This window comes from Anopheles cruzii, chromosome 3 (genome assembly GCF_943734635.1).
Source record: "Anopheles cruzii chromosome 3, idAnoCruzAS_RS32_06, whole genome shotgun sequence".
Taxonomy (NCBI): Eukaryota; Metazoa; Arthropoda; class Insecta; order Diptera; family Culicidae; genus Anopheles; species Anopheles cruzii.
In genome coordinates this window covers 20,387,540-20,401,575 of record NC_069145.1, presented here as the reverse complement: position 1 = coordinate 20,401,575, position 14,036 = coordinate 20,387,540, and the positions used below count along the sequence as shown (strand labels likewise).

At 50.3% G+C, this 14,036-nt stretch overlaps 3 protein-coding genes across 3 annotated transcripts in view; 1 reads left to right on the top strand and 2 right to left on the bottom strand.

Moving 5' to 3' along the window:
* The window catches only part of LOC128272922 (protein tweety-2-like), a 33,106-nt gene extending 32,533 nt beyond the window's left edge, over nucleotides 1-573 (bottom strand). The window contains exon 1 of the mRNA XM_053010809.1: nucleotides 430-573. Coding sequence (XP_052866769.1) covers nucleotides 430-573 — 144 coding nt within the window. The remainder of the gene's footprint in view (nucleotides 1-429) is intronic.
* A 3,064-nt stretch (nucleotides 574-3,637) lies between these two features.
* Nucleotides 3,638-6,795, bottom strand: LOC128269689 (endoribonuclease CG2145-like). The gene is made up of 5 exons (XM_053007076.1): nucleotides 6,753-6,795; nucleotides 6,549-6,679; nucleotides 4,565-5,432; nucleotides 4,059-4,491; nucleotides 3,638-3,988 (listed from the first exon to the last, which is right to left on the bottom strand). Exons 2-5 carry the CDS (start codon nucleotides 6,601-6,603, stop codon nucleotides 3,755-3,757), a joined length of 1,590 nt encoding a protein of 529 aa, XP_052863036.1. The 5' UTR covers nucleotides 6,604-6,679; nucleotides 6,753-6,795; the 3' UTR covers nucleotides 3,638-3,754.
* Nucleotides 6,796-7,979: 1,184 nt separating this feature from the next.
* LOC128269695 (uncharacterized oxidoreductase YoxD-like) lies at nucleotides 7,980-9,697 on the top strand. Its single transcript, XM_053007083.1, has 5 exons — nucleotides 7,980-8,456; nucleotides 8,661-8,837; nucleotides 8,927-9,183; nucleotides 9,249-9,377; nucleotides 9,444-9,697. The coding sequence occupies exons 1-5, from the start codon at nucleotides 8,097-8,099 to the stop codon at nucleotides 9,514-9,516; spliced, it is 996 nt and encodes a 331-aa protein (XP_052863043.1). The 5' UTR covers nucleotides 7,980-8,096; the 3' UTR covers nucleotides 9,517-9,697.
* The last annotated feature ends 4,339 nt before the right edge of the window (nucleotides 9,698-14,036 follow it).

Genomic DNA, 14,036 nt, shown 5'->3' with positions numbered 1-14,036 from the left:
TCGAAAATCGAGAAAATTAGAGAAAAAAGAAGAGTCATAAACGAAGCACATTTACACAAACAACTCGATGTATAGGGAAAAATCATTAGCTATGTACAATGTTGACACTGCAACTCTCTCGAGCGTGTTCGTCGCTCGCTCATCTCTATTTTCCATCCACAGCAACCCATAATTCTCGCATCTCTCGATTGGGTTTTCCTTATCGCTCCCTGGGGTTCTCCCAAGATATTGTGACATTTCGTGATCCGAGCTGGCTATGCGCGTTCTGTGCGTGTGTGTGTTTGTTACGAGAAACAGTTACGCTATTTATTGGGATTTGATTTAATCTTTGCTTCACACACTAAAAACCCAGTCAAAAAGATAAAATTGATGTTGGAGAAAGGACTCAAATTATTTCTTCTTCTTCTCATATCGGAACCGGCAGCTTACCTCGATGTAAATGGTGCTGTTCGGATTGAACGTATCGTTGACCCGGTGCAGCGTGATGTTGATGTGCGGTACCGAGTGCAGTAGCTGCACCAGGAAGGACGGGGCGGGCTGATGCTGCTCCATGATTACGTTGCCGTACTGCATCGCTGCTGTGCTGTTTCTAATTTCGGCTTCAGTTGCTCTTTACTCACTTTATTCTCGATATTCCGAATCTATTGCTATTGCCGATTGCCGTAATTCGGTGCGTTTTATGCTTCCGCTTTTAGCAGCACATTTTAAGCACACTTTAAGCACTTTTTGCTGCACACTTGCCGACTTCTTCCACCGATGGGAGGACACACGGGGACTTCAGCACTCACGCCTTCCCGTCTAGCACGGGAACCACCGCGCCCACCGTAACTCGCCGTTGGCGGCCTTTGGCGGCTCAGCACAGTGTGGGCTGTTGGAGATGGTCACGTAAAAAGGACACCGTTCCGCACGATCGCTCACAAACTTACTGCTCGCTTACTTCCGGCACATATTTCCGACGAGCTAACATCGTATTGCGTACGAACCGGAGGGATGCCACACGAACTCACGAACTGCGATCAAACTCTCTTAGCGAAGCGCATCACACATCGCCACGCGGGACGGGGCAGCAAAGCAGCGAGCTGGGTATGGGTAAATTTTAAAACATTGTAGATTGCTTCGATTAATAATTCACATGTCTCCTGAGCTGGACCACCGTCGGGGCATCGCAGCGCAGCGCAGCAGTTCCGATTTGCAATTATTTACTAAAAATAGAAGAAACCATGGGCGTCCGGAGGATGCCGTCACGTGCTTTTGGGGGTACTGCGCGGTAATTGGCTCTGCGTTGGCCCGTCGAACGCCCTGCTGGCAACGTAAAGACCAAAAAAGGACTCGCAGCACACACACACACCTATACACAGGGAGGCCCCCTGGTACAGTTCGGTACGGGATTCGCCAAGGCAACGCTACGTAATCAAAGTAACCCACCGGAGGGATTATCCGAAGGGTGGTTTGCTCGCCTCCCCGCGACTCTGTCTCCTTTCCCCGGCGTTAATGCGTAACACAAATTGAAAAACCATTCCCTGCACTCCGGTCGATGCTCTCCGCGCTGCAGCATCCGGGCAGGGCCTTGGCCCTTGGCTCGCAGCGGCGGTCGACCAAAGCGCGTGACTCTTCACACCATCCAACCAACAGCCAGTGCCAGTGAGAACAGTGCGGACACTTTTCCAGCGGAGGAGAAAAACACTTCAAACGCCCCTCGGGGCCGTTCCTGGTGGGTGGTGTGCCTCGCATTGAGTTTGACAACTCCCTGGATTACCCCAGGACGGGGTTGAGTTTCAAGGTGCGGTCCTTATTGCGTGCGTGCGCGCGTTGCTGTGTGCGTGCGTGCGTTGGTGGCGTATTTGTTTGCTTCTTCCTTGCGAGAAAATCTGCAGACCTCCAGGTGGCCCACGCGCTAATCCTCCTCGTGGCTGGCCAACTCGCCAATCACAAACACTAAACCCGTTGATCTTGCCGCTGCGAGCACTCCCGGCGCACGAAAAGGGTTTCCACGCTTTGGGCGACCGTGGTGCCACAGGACCTTTGCGGAAGGCCGGCCGTCGGTCCGGTCACGCTGCGGTATGCGAAAACACACCCGCGAGAAGTCAGCTCCGGTGCTGAAACACACACATGAGCACACTTTCGGCACAGTTTTCGTCGAGCAACACACAAATCGGAGCGCGTCCGCTACTTCAGTAACAGCAGCAGCGCTGATTTCTTCGCTGCACAGCCCCAGCAGGCTGCGGCGGGCTCTCGTTGGTGCTTTCTCTTTCGCGCTCGGCGGCGGTGAAAGCCTAGGCGTACTTGACGACCGCTTCTAAGCCTGCGCCCGTCTCACTCGGGCGTGAGGGCGCGGGCGCGCACCGTTGGCTCTCGCTCTCGCAGGCACAGACCGTGTGGCTTCGGGACCCCCGCGTACTACGCAGAGATGCTGTGGCCATATTACACAAACACGCTCTGCCTGCTGCTCCCGGTGCCTGTTTTTCCACCCGGCCGATCGATAGAAAACCCACCAACACAACCAACACGCGCGCGCGAGACTGGGCAAGAAGACGAGCAAATCACGACGCACGACGCGTTGCCACGAGGAACACGAAAAAGTGCGTTTCAATTGCATATACGCATTTTGCGTTGCACGATATCAGCGCAGCATGGTGTTCACCGGGCCTTTCCTCACGCACTCACCCTCTCGATCTGGCCTTCCCTCTCTCGCACACACTTTGTTGTTTCCTGCGAAGCGCGTCTCGACCAGCTTCGCAAGCTCCGTACGTACGCACACCTCGAACTCGCACACTAAACTGAGCAACTCTTTTGCTTGCTGCTCTCGCCACGGCCAAAGGCCGGCCCAGACGCTACGATTTGTCTGTGCGATTTGTCGAAGCGATCTATGGAGCGTCCACACGCTACAATTTCATAACGATTTAACATCGATTTCATAACATCAACATGTCAAATCGTCATCAACACACGCACACATGTATGGAAGTTGGACAGATATTAATGCTCGTCTGCTTTAATTTTCTAAAACTGCGGCGATGGCCAACAACGACAAAAGTCGGTGCAATTACGCTATCCACACGTTACGATTTGTCTGTGCGATTGCACAGTTCAAAGTATCAGTCAAATCGTAGCGTGTGGACCGTGCTTACAGCAGCTGTCGGGGGATTGACGTCACAGCGACGCAGAAAGCGCATACAAAACAAAACACACGCAACCGGAGCAAGAGAGAGAGAGAGAGCGGCGGGAAAAGGACGGCTCTAACTGCTCTCTCTCTTTCTCGTTCTGTCGTGTCCGTAAACAATGCGCAACACGAACGAAGGAGAGACAGAATAGAGAGAGAAAGAGAAAGAAATTTCAAACAAATACAAAGCTTTCTACGAAATCACACAGAGGGCGCCACCGGCGTTTTACAGTAACGGTTAAAATTCTAACGACAGGCCCAGTTCGCAACATAAAGAATGGTTTTATAGGTCTATGCGCGTGATTTCCCTCGTTGTGACCACTGAGAACCTACAAAAGGAGAGGTGAATTTAGGTGAAGTGGTATTTTCTGTCACTACAGCGTGGTGTGCTGGTGTGCCTAATGGTTGTGAATCGTTAGCGGACGACAAGGAATGTAACTTGAATTTGAATTGACGGTTGGCTCTAACACTTTTATGGATAATTAAATTCGTTTATTTGAGTAAAAAATGAGGTAAAATGCTGTCATAATAATCGTGCAATGTGTAATGCGCTACGCAAACGGTAACTTTAGCAGGCGATTGCGACGTAGACGCTTAAATATTGGGCCACGCACCACCAATCAGATTTTTGCCGCGATAGCGGAACGTGAATGTTTTAACAGTGAACGGTTTTCCGTTCACCGCCAACGGACACTCCTTGTCCGGCCTAATCTGGAAGCAAACGGTGTAAAGCGCAATCTCCAACTCCGGCGACGTGCCGACGAACAGTGAGTTCGACGGTTTCTGCAGATTGTCGAACGTTAGGCGCACCTTTGCAATTTCACCTTTCTGTGGACGAGAAAAGTGCCCTTTAGACGTTTTGGCCGACCCGCGGAGGCTTCCGCTCTCCGTGGCTTACCGTTCCCAGCTCCATCTTCTTGATGTAACCCTTGTAGTCGATGCGCCCACTCTTTTCCATGTCGTACACGTAGAGCCAGTTGTGGAGGCCGATCATCGTACCATTGCTGACCTCGTTCAGGAAGACGTGCTCGAACCCGGAGCTACCGATCTTGCCGTTGCCGCGGGAGTACAGTGTGAACCAAATCGTCTTCAGCAGCTCGTGGTGCGTCTTCGGGTCGGCCGTGACGATGCCCTTCTTCTGCAGGAACAGCATCGCCTGGCGCATAACGTTCGTGGCCAGCAGTGCGTCGACAAAGTCGTTTTCCTCCTTCTTCTCCAACGGCGTCACATGCTCGTTAGTCATCGTGTCCAGCTCGTAGTTGTTGAACAGTGCGTGCATCTTCTCGATCGTCGGCATCGCGTAGATCTTCGCTTCATCGACCGCCAGGAATCTAAAAGCGATCACCAATGACCCGTGTAACCACTCACGCGAACTCGAAACCCTGTCCAAAGCCCTTCACTTACGGATTCGGTGCCTCGTCCGTGTTGACGAACGACGACGTTTGCTTCTGGTAGTTGGTGGTGACATACTTGCTCGGACTGTTCGAGTCCTTGGTGAACAGCAGCTCGGACAAGGCCACCAATTCTTCGTCCGTGGCCGGTCCATCGCCCACCGCCGACGCCGATGCCGGTGTGGAGCTAACCTTGGTGCCGGGTGGTGCCGGTGGCGTCGGTACGAAGCTTACGCTTCCCGGTTTCCCGGTCGGTGGCGTAGCGGTCCAGGCATTGGCAACGGTGGACGTAGAAACGGGTGCCGGTGTGGGACTGCCACTGCCACGCGACGCTGGAAGGGCCGGGAATGCGTCCTTCGATTTCGGTGTTGTTGAAACTGTCGGTGTTCCAGCGACGACAGTTTTGGCCGTGGTTGTTGGAGTGACTCCTACGGCCACTGCCGGTGTTTTGGCCGTTGTCACTGTGGGAAAGGGAGGCGAAGCGGCACGGGCCGTGGTAACCGCTCCCGGTTTAGCCGTGGTTCCTGCCTTCGCCGTAGTCGATGGAGCGACGGTGGTGGTGGACGTTTTGTCCTTCTTCCCACCGCCGAACAACCCACCGAAGAAGCCCTGCTTCTTGGTGGTCGGTGTCGCTACAGTTGTCGTTGTCGTTGTTGTGGTCGTGGTGGTAGCGTCTTTTTCTTCCTTCTTCGAACCACCGCCGAACAGCTTGCCGAAAAAGCCCTTCTTCGTGGTCGTCGATGGCGGCTCCGGAGTGGTGCTGGTGGTGGCGGCCACCGTCGACGCGGCCGGCGTTACGCTCGGATCGACCGGAGCGTACGAGAGCAGCGACACATTCGGATCTTCTTCCGGTTTCTTCTTGCTACCGAACCACTGGGCATCTAACAGAATGGGTTCGAAAAGGTAAACAGAAGCCACATGTTTGAGACGTACTAAATGGTGTGATAAATTGTAAAATTAAATAAAGGTGTTACACAGGCTACTGTCTTATCCGATACTTTCACGTGTAGGCGAGCACGACCTTTAGAAAGTAACAATTACACAATCGCGTAAGGCATTCGCACGCGAAATGACTTTCTTTTCAGACGATCAGCTGACTACATTCCTAGCCGGCGTCTGATTCCATCGCAAAGCACAATCTGTCAAGGAATTATAGTTGAATTGATAAATAAATTATTGAATCCACCCAGCACATTAATGCCGATTGAATGCATGAATGAATGCAGAAATGCCGAATGACCTTAACCAATACTTGGAGGCCAGCATAAATTAAACGCAGAAAATTATCTCCTATCATTAGGGCGAACACATACCTCTTCTTAAATTATCAACTGCTTAGGATTAGGACGGCCCCAAGGTGGTGCAAAAGCATCGAGCATTGGTATTGGTAAAAGTGGGAATCAGAACCGATTAGCTGGCATGGGATTACCTAGCTCGCGAAAACGTGTTTGCCCGAGAACGATGGACGACAGTAAATCAAAACATCGCCCGATCGTATCGCAAGCGCGAGCTGGACCACCGGACCAGCGAGAGATGTCGGCGTGTGAGGCGTGAATTAAGAAGAAAAATCCGCCAGCCGCGACCATTTCGCAGCGGGTGTCAGGAAGGTCAAGCGATTGGGCGGCACGAGCGAGATGGAACGTCGGGAAGAATAAGTTCCCGACGTTCGGACGGTCGTTTCCACGAGCCACGTTGGAGGCTTATAATTCCTCCGCTCTCGTGGGCGCATCATTTGCAAGTTTAACCGGGTTCAATTGAATCAATCGGCGAAAGATCGAAAGAACGATCACCGAGCCACACCGGCAGGGCAACCGGCTGGGTGGCAATGAGCACGAAACTAGCCCGAGGGCAAGGTGTGGCCTTCGAGGGGCTTTGTCGAACGGCGACACTTTGGTTATTTTTATGAGCCGGATGACATCACGCTGCAGCGATGTACCGCCGGCGCTCGGAGGGCTCCGAGAAAAGTTCAACACACCAGTTACTGGTCTATAGCTTACCTATGGCCACAGCCAGGCACAGCAATACCACCGTTCCGACATACAAAGTCCGCATGGTGCAGACGAAAGTTCCGGAAGTGTTGATCCGGAAACAGCACCTTCAACAGGAACTCGATTTGTGGAACTCGTTACTGTAACAGAAGTGTAAACACAACGGAGATCGTGGTACAAAGTGACCGACCAACACAACCGTAAACAGCTTACCTCGGATTGTCACTCGATCACTGATCAACCGCTCTCGACGACGGACGGACACGAAGTAACTGTCCAGTGGCGATGATGGCGAAAAGACTCTCACGACCGATCGCAGCTGATCGACGCGAAAGATCGACTTCGGGCGTAGGACCGATACATGCCACAGTACGTAGTGGTCGTTTGGTGATGCTTTCATCTTTCTCTGCTTTGCCGGTGGCCTCCGTGACGCACCGCGGGAGACGATCAATTAAAAGGGGCAGCATAACCTTTTGTGGTGACCTTGAACCAATCAATCAATCATTCTTTATGTGTTTTCTTTCTTGTTTCCATTTCTGGTTCCACTGACGCCTAAGATTTTACAACGGAACATCCAGCCAAACTATAATATTCTAGAATTCCTTGCCGATGATGACCTTGAAGATAGAAACTGATTAGTCAAAGCTCGAAAGCTCTTCACACGATTTATCGCATTTATGGTTGCAATGCGAATGAACTGAACTGTTCTAGAGGACAAAAAAGAATTAGCAGAGTTAGCGATTTAGAATCAACTCCATCTTTGACTCCATTCCTCATGCTTGACAAGTACCTAATGATCCCAGGAATTACCTGAACCATGCAAATAGTGCAATAATATCTGTGTGTGGCTGTGTGTTGCAGTGAAGTATGGAGCCGGATTCGATAGGAACTGGTTCCGTTCAAGCGCCTGTAATTAGGGCTGGTGAAATAATTAACTCTGCTTCAGCTGTGAACTTCCATTAACACGCACAGGCAGTCTCGAAACTGGCCAGTGGGTTTTGTTTGCAATTTATGCGTTATGTTTGTTAGCATTAAAGTTTGGTTCGCTTCGTCACAGCTCTCAGTAACGCTATTGCGACAAATATAAAAATGTGTTTAAATTTGAATTCAGATTAATCTATTCTTCTCCATTGGCGTGTGGTTAGAAAATTTAGTGTGGTACTGTACGGTGCGGCTCGAAATCTCGGCAACGACAGCGCCAATGGCACAGTTGTGCAAATACGCGTCCCAGGAGCAGAACGCTTTTGAACCGTTGAATTTCATTACTCTGAAGAACCTAATTCGGGTCCAATATCCCAATAGGGGACAACCGAAGCTAATCGCAAAGCAACTTAGGCACACGAACGCACTTGGTCGAACTCAGGCTCAGCCCTCGGTCATTCCGACCTAGCCCCCCGCGGGTGGGCCTTATCTGGGCGATTCGATTAGGCTGTTCGATTGGATAAGATTGCGTTTCAGTTCCCTACGGTCGGTCGGACCCGCTGGCAGTGCGTGTCCAACTCAGCACAAGCAGTTGTGAAGCAAAGTGCAGTGCAGGTGTGGTGCAAATATCAGAACATGACGATGAACGAGGCTCCCCCGATCCGGTACCAGTGGGCCGATCCGGTTCCGACGAAAACCTCTACCCAGCGTGTTCAGGAAGCGCTGGAGATACTGGTGAACCTGTTGCTGTTCTTCGTTGAATCGATTCCCCTCTGGTGGGAAGCACTGGTCGGGTGTTTCTCCAGTCCGCCGCCCAAGTCCATTTCCGGCCAAACGGCGCTGGTAACGGGCGGCGCAAATGGGCTCGGACAAGCGATCGCTTTGGAGCTGGCGAAGGAAGGCTGCAACGTTGCCGTGGTCGATCTGGATGAAGCGAATGCCCACGAAACGGTGACCAAGCTGCGCCGATACAACGTGTCCGCGGTGGCATACAAGGTACAAGGCGGCTCGACCGGCTGACGCGATCTTGGGCTTATCATGGGCTGTGTGGGTAAAGGTCGTTTGGGCAATAAGTGGGTTCGTCACCGTTTGTCATCATGAGTGGGGCGTTCTGTGTTCTGCTTTTGTTGGATAGCGGATCTGACATGATCAGGAATGAGATACTTTCTCGGTGAAGTAACTAAACTGTCGGTCCTTCAGGTGGACGTGTCCGTACACGAGGCGGTTCGGCAACTTGCACGCGACGTCCAGCGTGACCTTGGGCCGGTGGACATACTGATCAACAATGCTGGCATCTTACCGAGCAGCTTCGAGCTGGACAACCTTCCGGCGCACATTCAACGCAGTGTTGAGGTCAACATTTTGGCAGGCATTTGGGTATGGCCAGACGCCAGACAGAAGATGAATCGAAAGACCGTGTTTGGAATTGGACATAAACTAAACCCCGTTTCTTGGCTTCTCTCTAGACCACGCAGGAGTTTTTAGAAAACATGATTCGCCGGCGAAAGGGACACATTGTGGCGATCAGTTCGGTCGCCGGGTACGTCGCACCGGGATGGGCGAAAACGTACGCAATGACCAAGTTTGCCATTCGCGGCTACATGGATGGACTGGAGGACGATCTATATTTGCGGGGCCACTCGAACTACGTCCACACCACGACCGTATTTCCGTTTGCATTTAATACGCGCAAAGAAGCCATGGATCTGATGAAGCATTCTGAGTAAGTGTATTTGAAGCAATACGGGGTTCGGTTCGCCTACAATCCTGCGACTATCTTCTTCCCAGGGGGCTACGGCGTTTGCCAATCCATGAACCGGCCACATTGGGCAAGAGCGTTGTGAAAGCCATCAAAACGAACCAGCGGAAATTGATGGTCCCCGACACGGTCAAACCGTTTCTGTTGTCCATTTTTGAGTAAGTGTCAACCTTCACCCATAGCTTTAGAATGCGGGTAACGCAATCCGTTTCTTCCTTCTGCAGCAATCTGCCAATCAAAATCCGTCGACTCCTGACCAGGACAATGGCGCAAGGTGAAGTGAAACTAGTGGATTGAATGCCGCTAATAAACAACGGATGTAAGCGCGCGCGCTTTCATTGAATCTAATCGAAATTCGATGAAATCGTTGTGGGGTTGAAATATTTCAACAAACGAAACATTTCCCCAGGGCCAACGGTCTTCTGGCGCCCAAAACTGGGTGCGATTGTGTTTTCGGACGAAATATAAACCAGGTTTTGTCGGCCGAGTTCGCTTTGTATTATTACATCTATAGTTTTTATTTTCTCTCAATATGTCCATCCAGTTCAGATTCAGTTTATTCGTTTAATTAGTTCTCTCTCGCTGCGCGGGTTGCGTTTGTTTTTGCCACCCCCCGTTTCTCGCTAGCTTTAATCATCGTAAAAATAATAATAATAATAGTATAACTTTCAATAACCCTCTCACACGGCCACTAGGCTCCGTTTTCTTTTAATATTATTATTCTTTTGCATCATGCAGCAGTAGTAGTAGTTGTAGTAGTAGTCATAGTTACAGTAATAGTAGTGATAGTCTTAACGGTACAATTTGTTTAATAACGGGTTCGTCGTCTCCGTTTTTGTTCGGTAGCGCAACCCACGTGTGCTCCTTTGCTTCCATTGTAACATGCTTCGCCGACAGGCCCAGCCTGTTTTTCTTGGGGTCACGATAGGAAGAAGAGTAACCCAACCGAACGATCGCGAGGATCGAGTCGTGCGATCGCGACACGGAGAGTGTGGGTGCGTGTGTGTGTGCTAAATTTAATTCATCTCTAACTTGCATTATTTTTGGTTGGCTTATGATTTCTTACATGACTATGAGACATTTCTTCGGCCCTGCCACGTCTTCAGGCTAACACAATTGCTCCGTTTCGGCTATTGACACGATTACATGCGCTCCCCGTGCCTCTTGGTGCGGTGGTTACGTCAAGGGTAGCGTCGTTACTGGAATTGGGTTTGCCACGTGTAGGCCCCCCTCACCCCCGCAATACACGTCTCGCTTGGTTACACAGCAAAGAGTCGACAACATCGAACCAGAACCAGAGATGGTTCCTCATCGGGCGCTGCATTGGCGCAGCTCGAAACAAACACTCAGGACGCACATGCAGACAGCTTAAACGGAAGGATCAACTATGGATTTCCACAACTATATGATACACACGTACACACAGATACACACACGATTCACTAAACGTGAAGACAACAACGGGAAGTGTTGCGAAATGGACCTCTTCACTCGAAGGCCTTCAAATTCCAATTCCAACATTCGACGTCGAACCGAATCAGCGGATTGGATCGGGTCACTGTTTCGTTTCTTCTTCGGGGACTGTGCCTCCCCGCTGTTTATTTACAAAAGAGCGACAAAGCTGTCTGCGTTGGTTTTTGCATTTTGCTAAACATTTCCATAACTCCACCCAGTGGTCGATTCTTTTTGTGCCCTTGCGTCTCGATTGATGGAAGATCGATCCGTTACTACCTAGAGGATCAAGAGCTAGAGATCCTACTTTTATATTTTACCACCGCGAGACTGATGGTCTGCCGTCCGTCCGTCGCCGGGGAGGGGCTTTCAGAGCGATATGATCCTCCGGAGGCGACGAGTTCGTTAATGGCACATTACATATCACGCCAGGTTCCAGTTCGTCGGGGTTTCGTTACCCAACGCACTTCTGTTCACTTCTGCGTTCATGGTTTTGCATTGTTCTCTTTGCATAAGACTCGGGGAAGTGTCACACGTGTGGCACTTTACGCGCACGTGGAGGGCTGGTACACACTAATTTGACATTTTAGAGATCCTAAACTACGGGGGCCCAGGGGCACATCCCTTCTGGTGGTGATGTGTGGCTTTTCAAATGGCGACCGTTCACTCGATCGTGATGCTAGTTGTATGGTGGTGCTGATGGTGGTGGTGGTTGTGATGGAATAACGGTTTTCCTGATTGTTTGTTGCCTGCACAGTATTTAATTCAACTCGGCACTATTAGTAAACCACATCCGAGTTGGGAGATTTTAGTCGTTATCGGGGAGCACGCTAGTACTTTGGCTCCCAGCAGCAACCAGTTGCTATTAAGGTAGTTTGTTCGTGTAAATTAGATTACGTGGACTCGATTGATTGTTTTACACGTTTGGGTTTGGCCCTTTTTGCCTGCCACTCGAAATCATGGGGGAATTCATGGGAATTCACGGGAACGCAACCGAAGCGTTCGATGTGAAGCGATTTGGCCAACGTTGGGTTGGGTTATATCATTTTCAAAACCACTCGCATACTACTCATCTTCAATGGCCATCGTTGGGCTGCGCAAATGTGGATAACACTTTAATCAGCAAGCAAGAGAAGCAGAAAAAGAGCAGAGGATGCCGAAAGCCCGGTTGGAACCGCAGTTCCCGGCTCGCAGCATGCCGGAGGTTGTCAGAATGGAAAGGAGAGAAAATAGTTAGAGAGCAAACAAGATATGGGCGCCCAGGTGCAGGGATAAAAAAATGGAACACGCGTCCATTGTTTTCCATGTTCCAGTGTGCACACTAAATGGGTTGTAGACGTGTTCGATGAGCGAAGCGGCGTGGTTGGTTTCGACACGAATATGCTCTAACTGTCTATTTCTATTGTTCATTGACTCATTGGCCTTAAATACACACGCACACATAAACATACTGCGGTAAAAGCTTTGAGTAGACAAGTTGTGTTTGTGTTTGTTATTTATAATGTCGCCCGCAACATGGTGGAATAATCGTATCTAATAATATCATACACAGCTATCGATATCGATCGTCCTCAATGCGAACAGAGTTTGCCTAAGGTGTTACGTTCGAGTTGCACGGAGATGCCGGTTTTCAGCGTCCATTATATACGAGTTGTCTCTGTTGCGCATTCCAACACACCGATCTAACATTTTCCGCTCGTGGTTCTAATGTTTGTCCGGAACTAGTTTGAAAGTCGACATCAATCAAACTGTGGGAAACGGTGGGGAAAGCCCTCAGCCCAGGAAACTCCCACTTTTATCTGTAAAATCGGCTCATCGTCCCTCATAACATCGGTTTATCGGTTTAAAATGTTTGGTTCAGTCGATCAACCGACAATATCGAGCATACAAATATGATATTGTAACCGTCTCTAGCAATTGATTCAGTGTTCTTTCCAAACCCGGCTCTCTTTCTACGTTTTATCGTAAATTCGGTTTCTGCCCCGCATTTTTGGCCCGCACTAGTTTCGTCACCTGCACCGTTTACTCCTTTAACTGTGTTATTTTGTGTGTTTAGAGCCGCACAGTAGACCCGTTGGGTGGGTGTGTAAGGTGTAAAATAGTGATCTCACTAGCAAAAAACGGTTGCCCAAAGAACGGTGGCGGTTTTTAGTGGTAGAAAAAACGGGCAACGAATAAAACGTTGATCACGCGGATCGCGATCGCGCGTGTAAGTTTAGTGATATGTATTGACAGATCGACAGATGTGTTCCTGGGAGTTGGTTGGGGAGTTTCATAGATAAAGCGACAGAGAGGGTGATAGAGTGAGAGAGTATTATGTGCCGGGAGGGGTTTCGTTTGGGTTTTTCCTTTACAAAGTGTTTCTAGTTGGTTTAGTTGTCCGAATATCTCCGTTTCTTTGCCGTGCCGCCACTGGGGAAGTACGCTCTAGTTGGTTGTGTGGGTCTCGGCTGAACTGGTTATGTGTCATAAAATTTATTTAACGTTCTCTAGATTATTTGCTAACGTTTGGCATTTTCAGTTTCTTGTCCCGGTAGAGCAACATTTAATTCAATTTCTAGCAGCGGTATTCGCTGCGCGTCGATCCACTGTAAGCTTGGTAAACACATACACATGAGAGTAAAAAAGGTTGAAAACAGAACGAACCAAATAACAATTGTCGAATTGAAAAAAAATAAATAAACACAAAGTGATGATAACAGTAGAAAACCGACGTTAGTAGTGCAACAGAGCTACTTAATGGAACACATTGTTGCCACTTAAAACCCAAATTCGTGCTCCGAGTGCCTATGTATCGGTGCCTAATGTTAGACCATTGTTGTTCATTTCCGCGTCGTTTGGTCGTTAGATTCGCAATGGGATTTGGGGACTAAACTTCCTGACGTCCTGACGTCGTTATAAGTTAGGCTTTGTTCTATCGAAACACTCTCTACACAAGCATCCTCCACCAGCCGAGTCACTCACCGCTGGTTGCGCGGACGGCCAGCTTGCCCTGTATCCGGTTCTACTTGTCGCCCCACCCGCGACGGTAAACACTAGACACTCTCCGCCGGTGGCAGCGTCCGTTCGCAGCACTTGCAGATCAGCGAGCTCATCCGCTCGGTCAGGCACACCCAGTAGCTGGCCAGCACGGACGTGTGCTTGGACGAGATGGACTCTGACTCCGCGTACGGCGCGCGCCGCTCCGAATCCACCGACGATCGATCGACCGGACGCCGGGACGCGATCGTCGGTGGTGGCGTTGCCATAGCGACGCCGCCGCCCATGTGCCCCGCGGGAGAGTCCGGTTGAAGCGAGGTGGACGTCAGCAGGATGCCCTGCAACGACGGTTCGTACGAGGAACCAGTGTGGTGGAGGTAGTGCTG

Coding starts and splice junctions, on each gene's coding strand:
- LOC128269689 (XM_053007076.1), bottom strand. CDS start 6,603: ATGCGGACTTTGTATGTCGGAACGGTGGTATTGCTGTGCCTGGCTGTG. Junction 5,433..6,548: donor GTGCCTGGCTGTGGCCATAG/GTAAGCTATAGA, acceptor CCATTCTGTTAG/ATGCCCAGTGGTTCGGTAGC. Junction 3,989..4,058: donor AGAAGATGGAGCTGGGAACG/GTAAGCCACGGA, acceptor TCTCGTCCACAG/AAAGGTGAAATTGCAAAGGT.
- LOC128269695 (XM_053007083.1), top strand. CDS start 8,097: ATGACGATGAACGAGGCTCCCCCGATCCGGTACCAGTGGGCCGATCCG. Junction 8,838..8,926: donor ACATTTTGGCAGGCATTTGG/GTATGGCCAGAC, acceptor GCTTCTCTCTAG/ACCACGCAGGAGTTTTTAGA. Junction 9,378..9,443: donor TTTCTGTTGTCCATTTTTGA/GTAAGTGTCAAC, acceptor TTCCTTCTGCAG/CAATCTGCCAATCAAAATCC.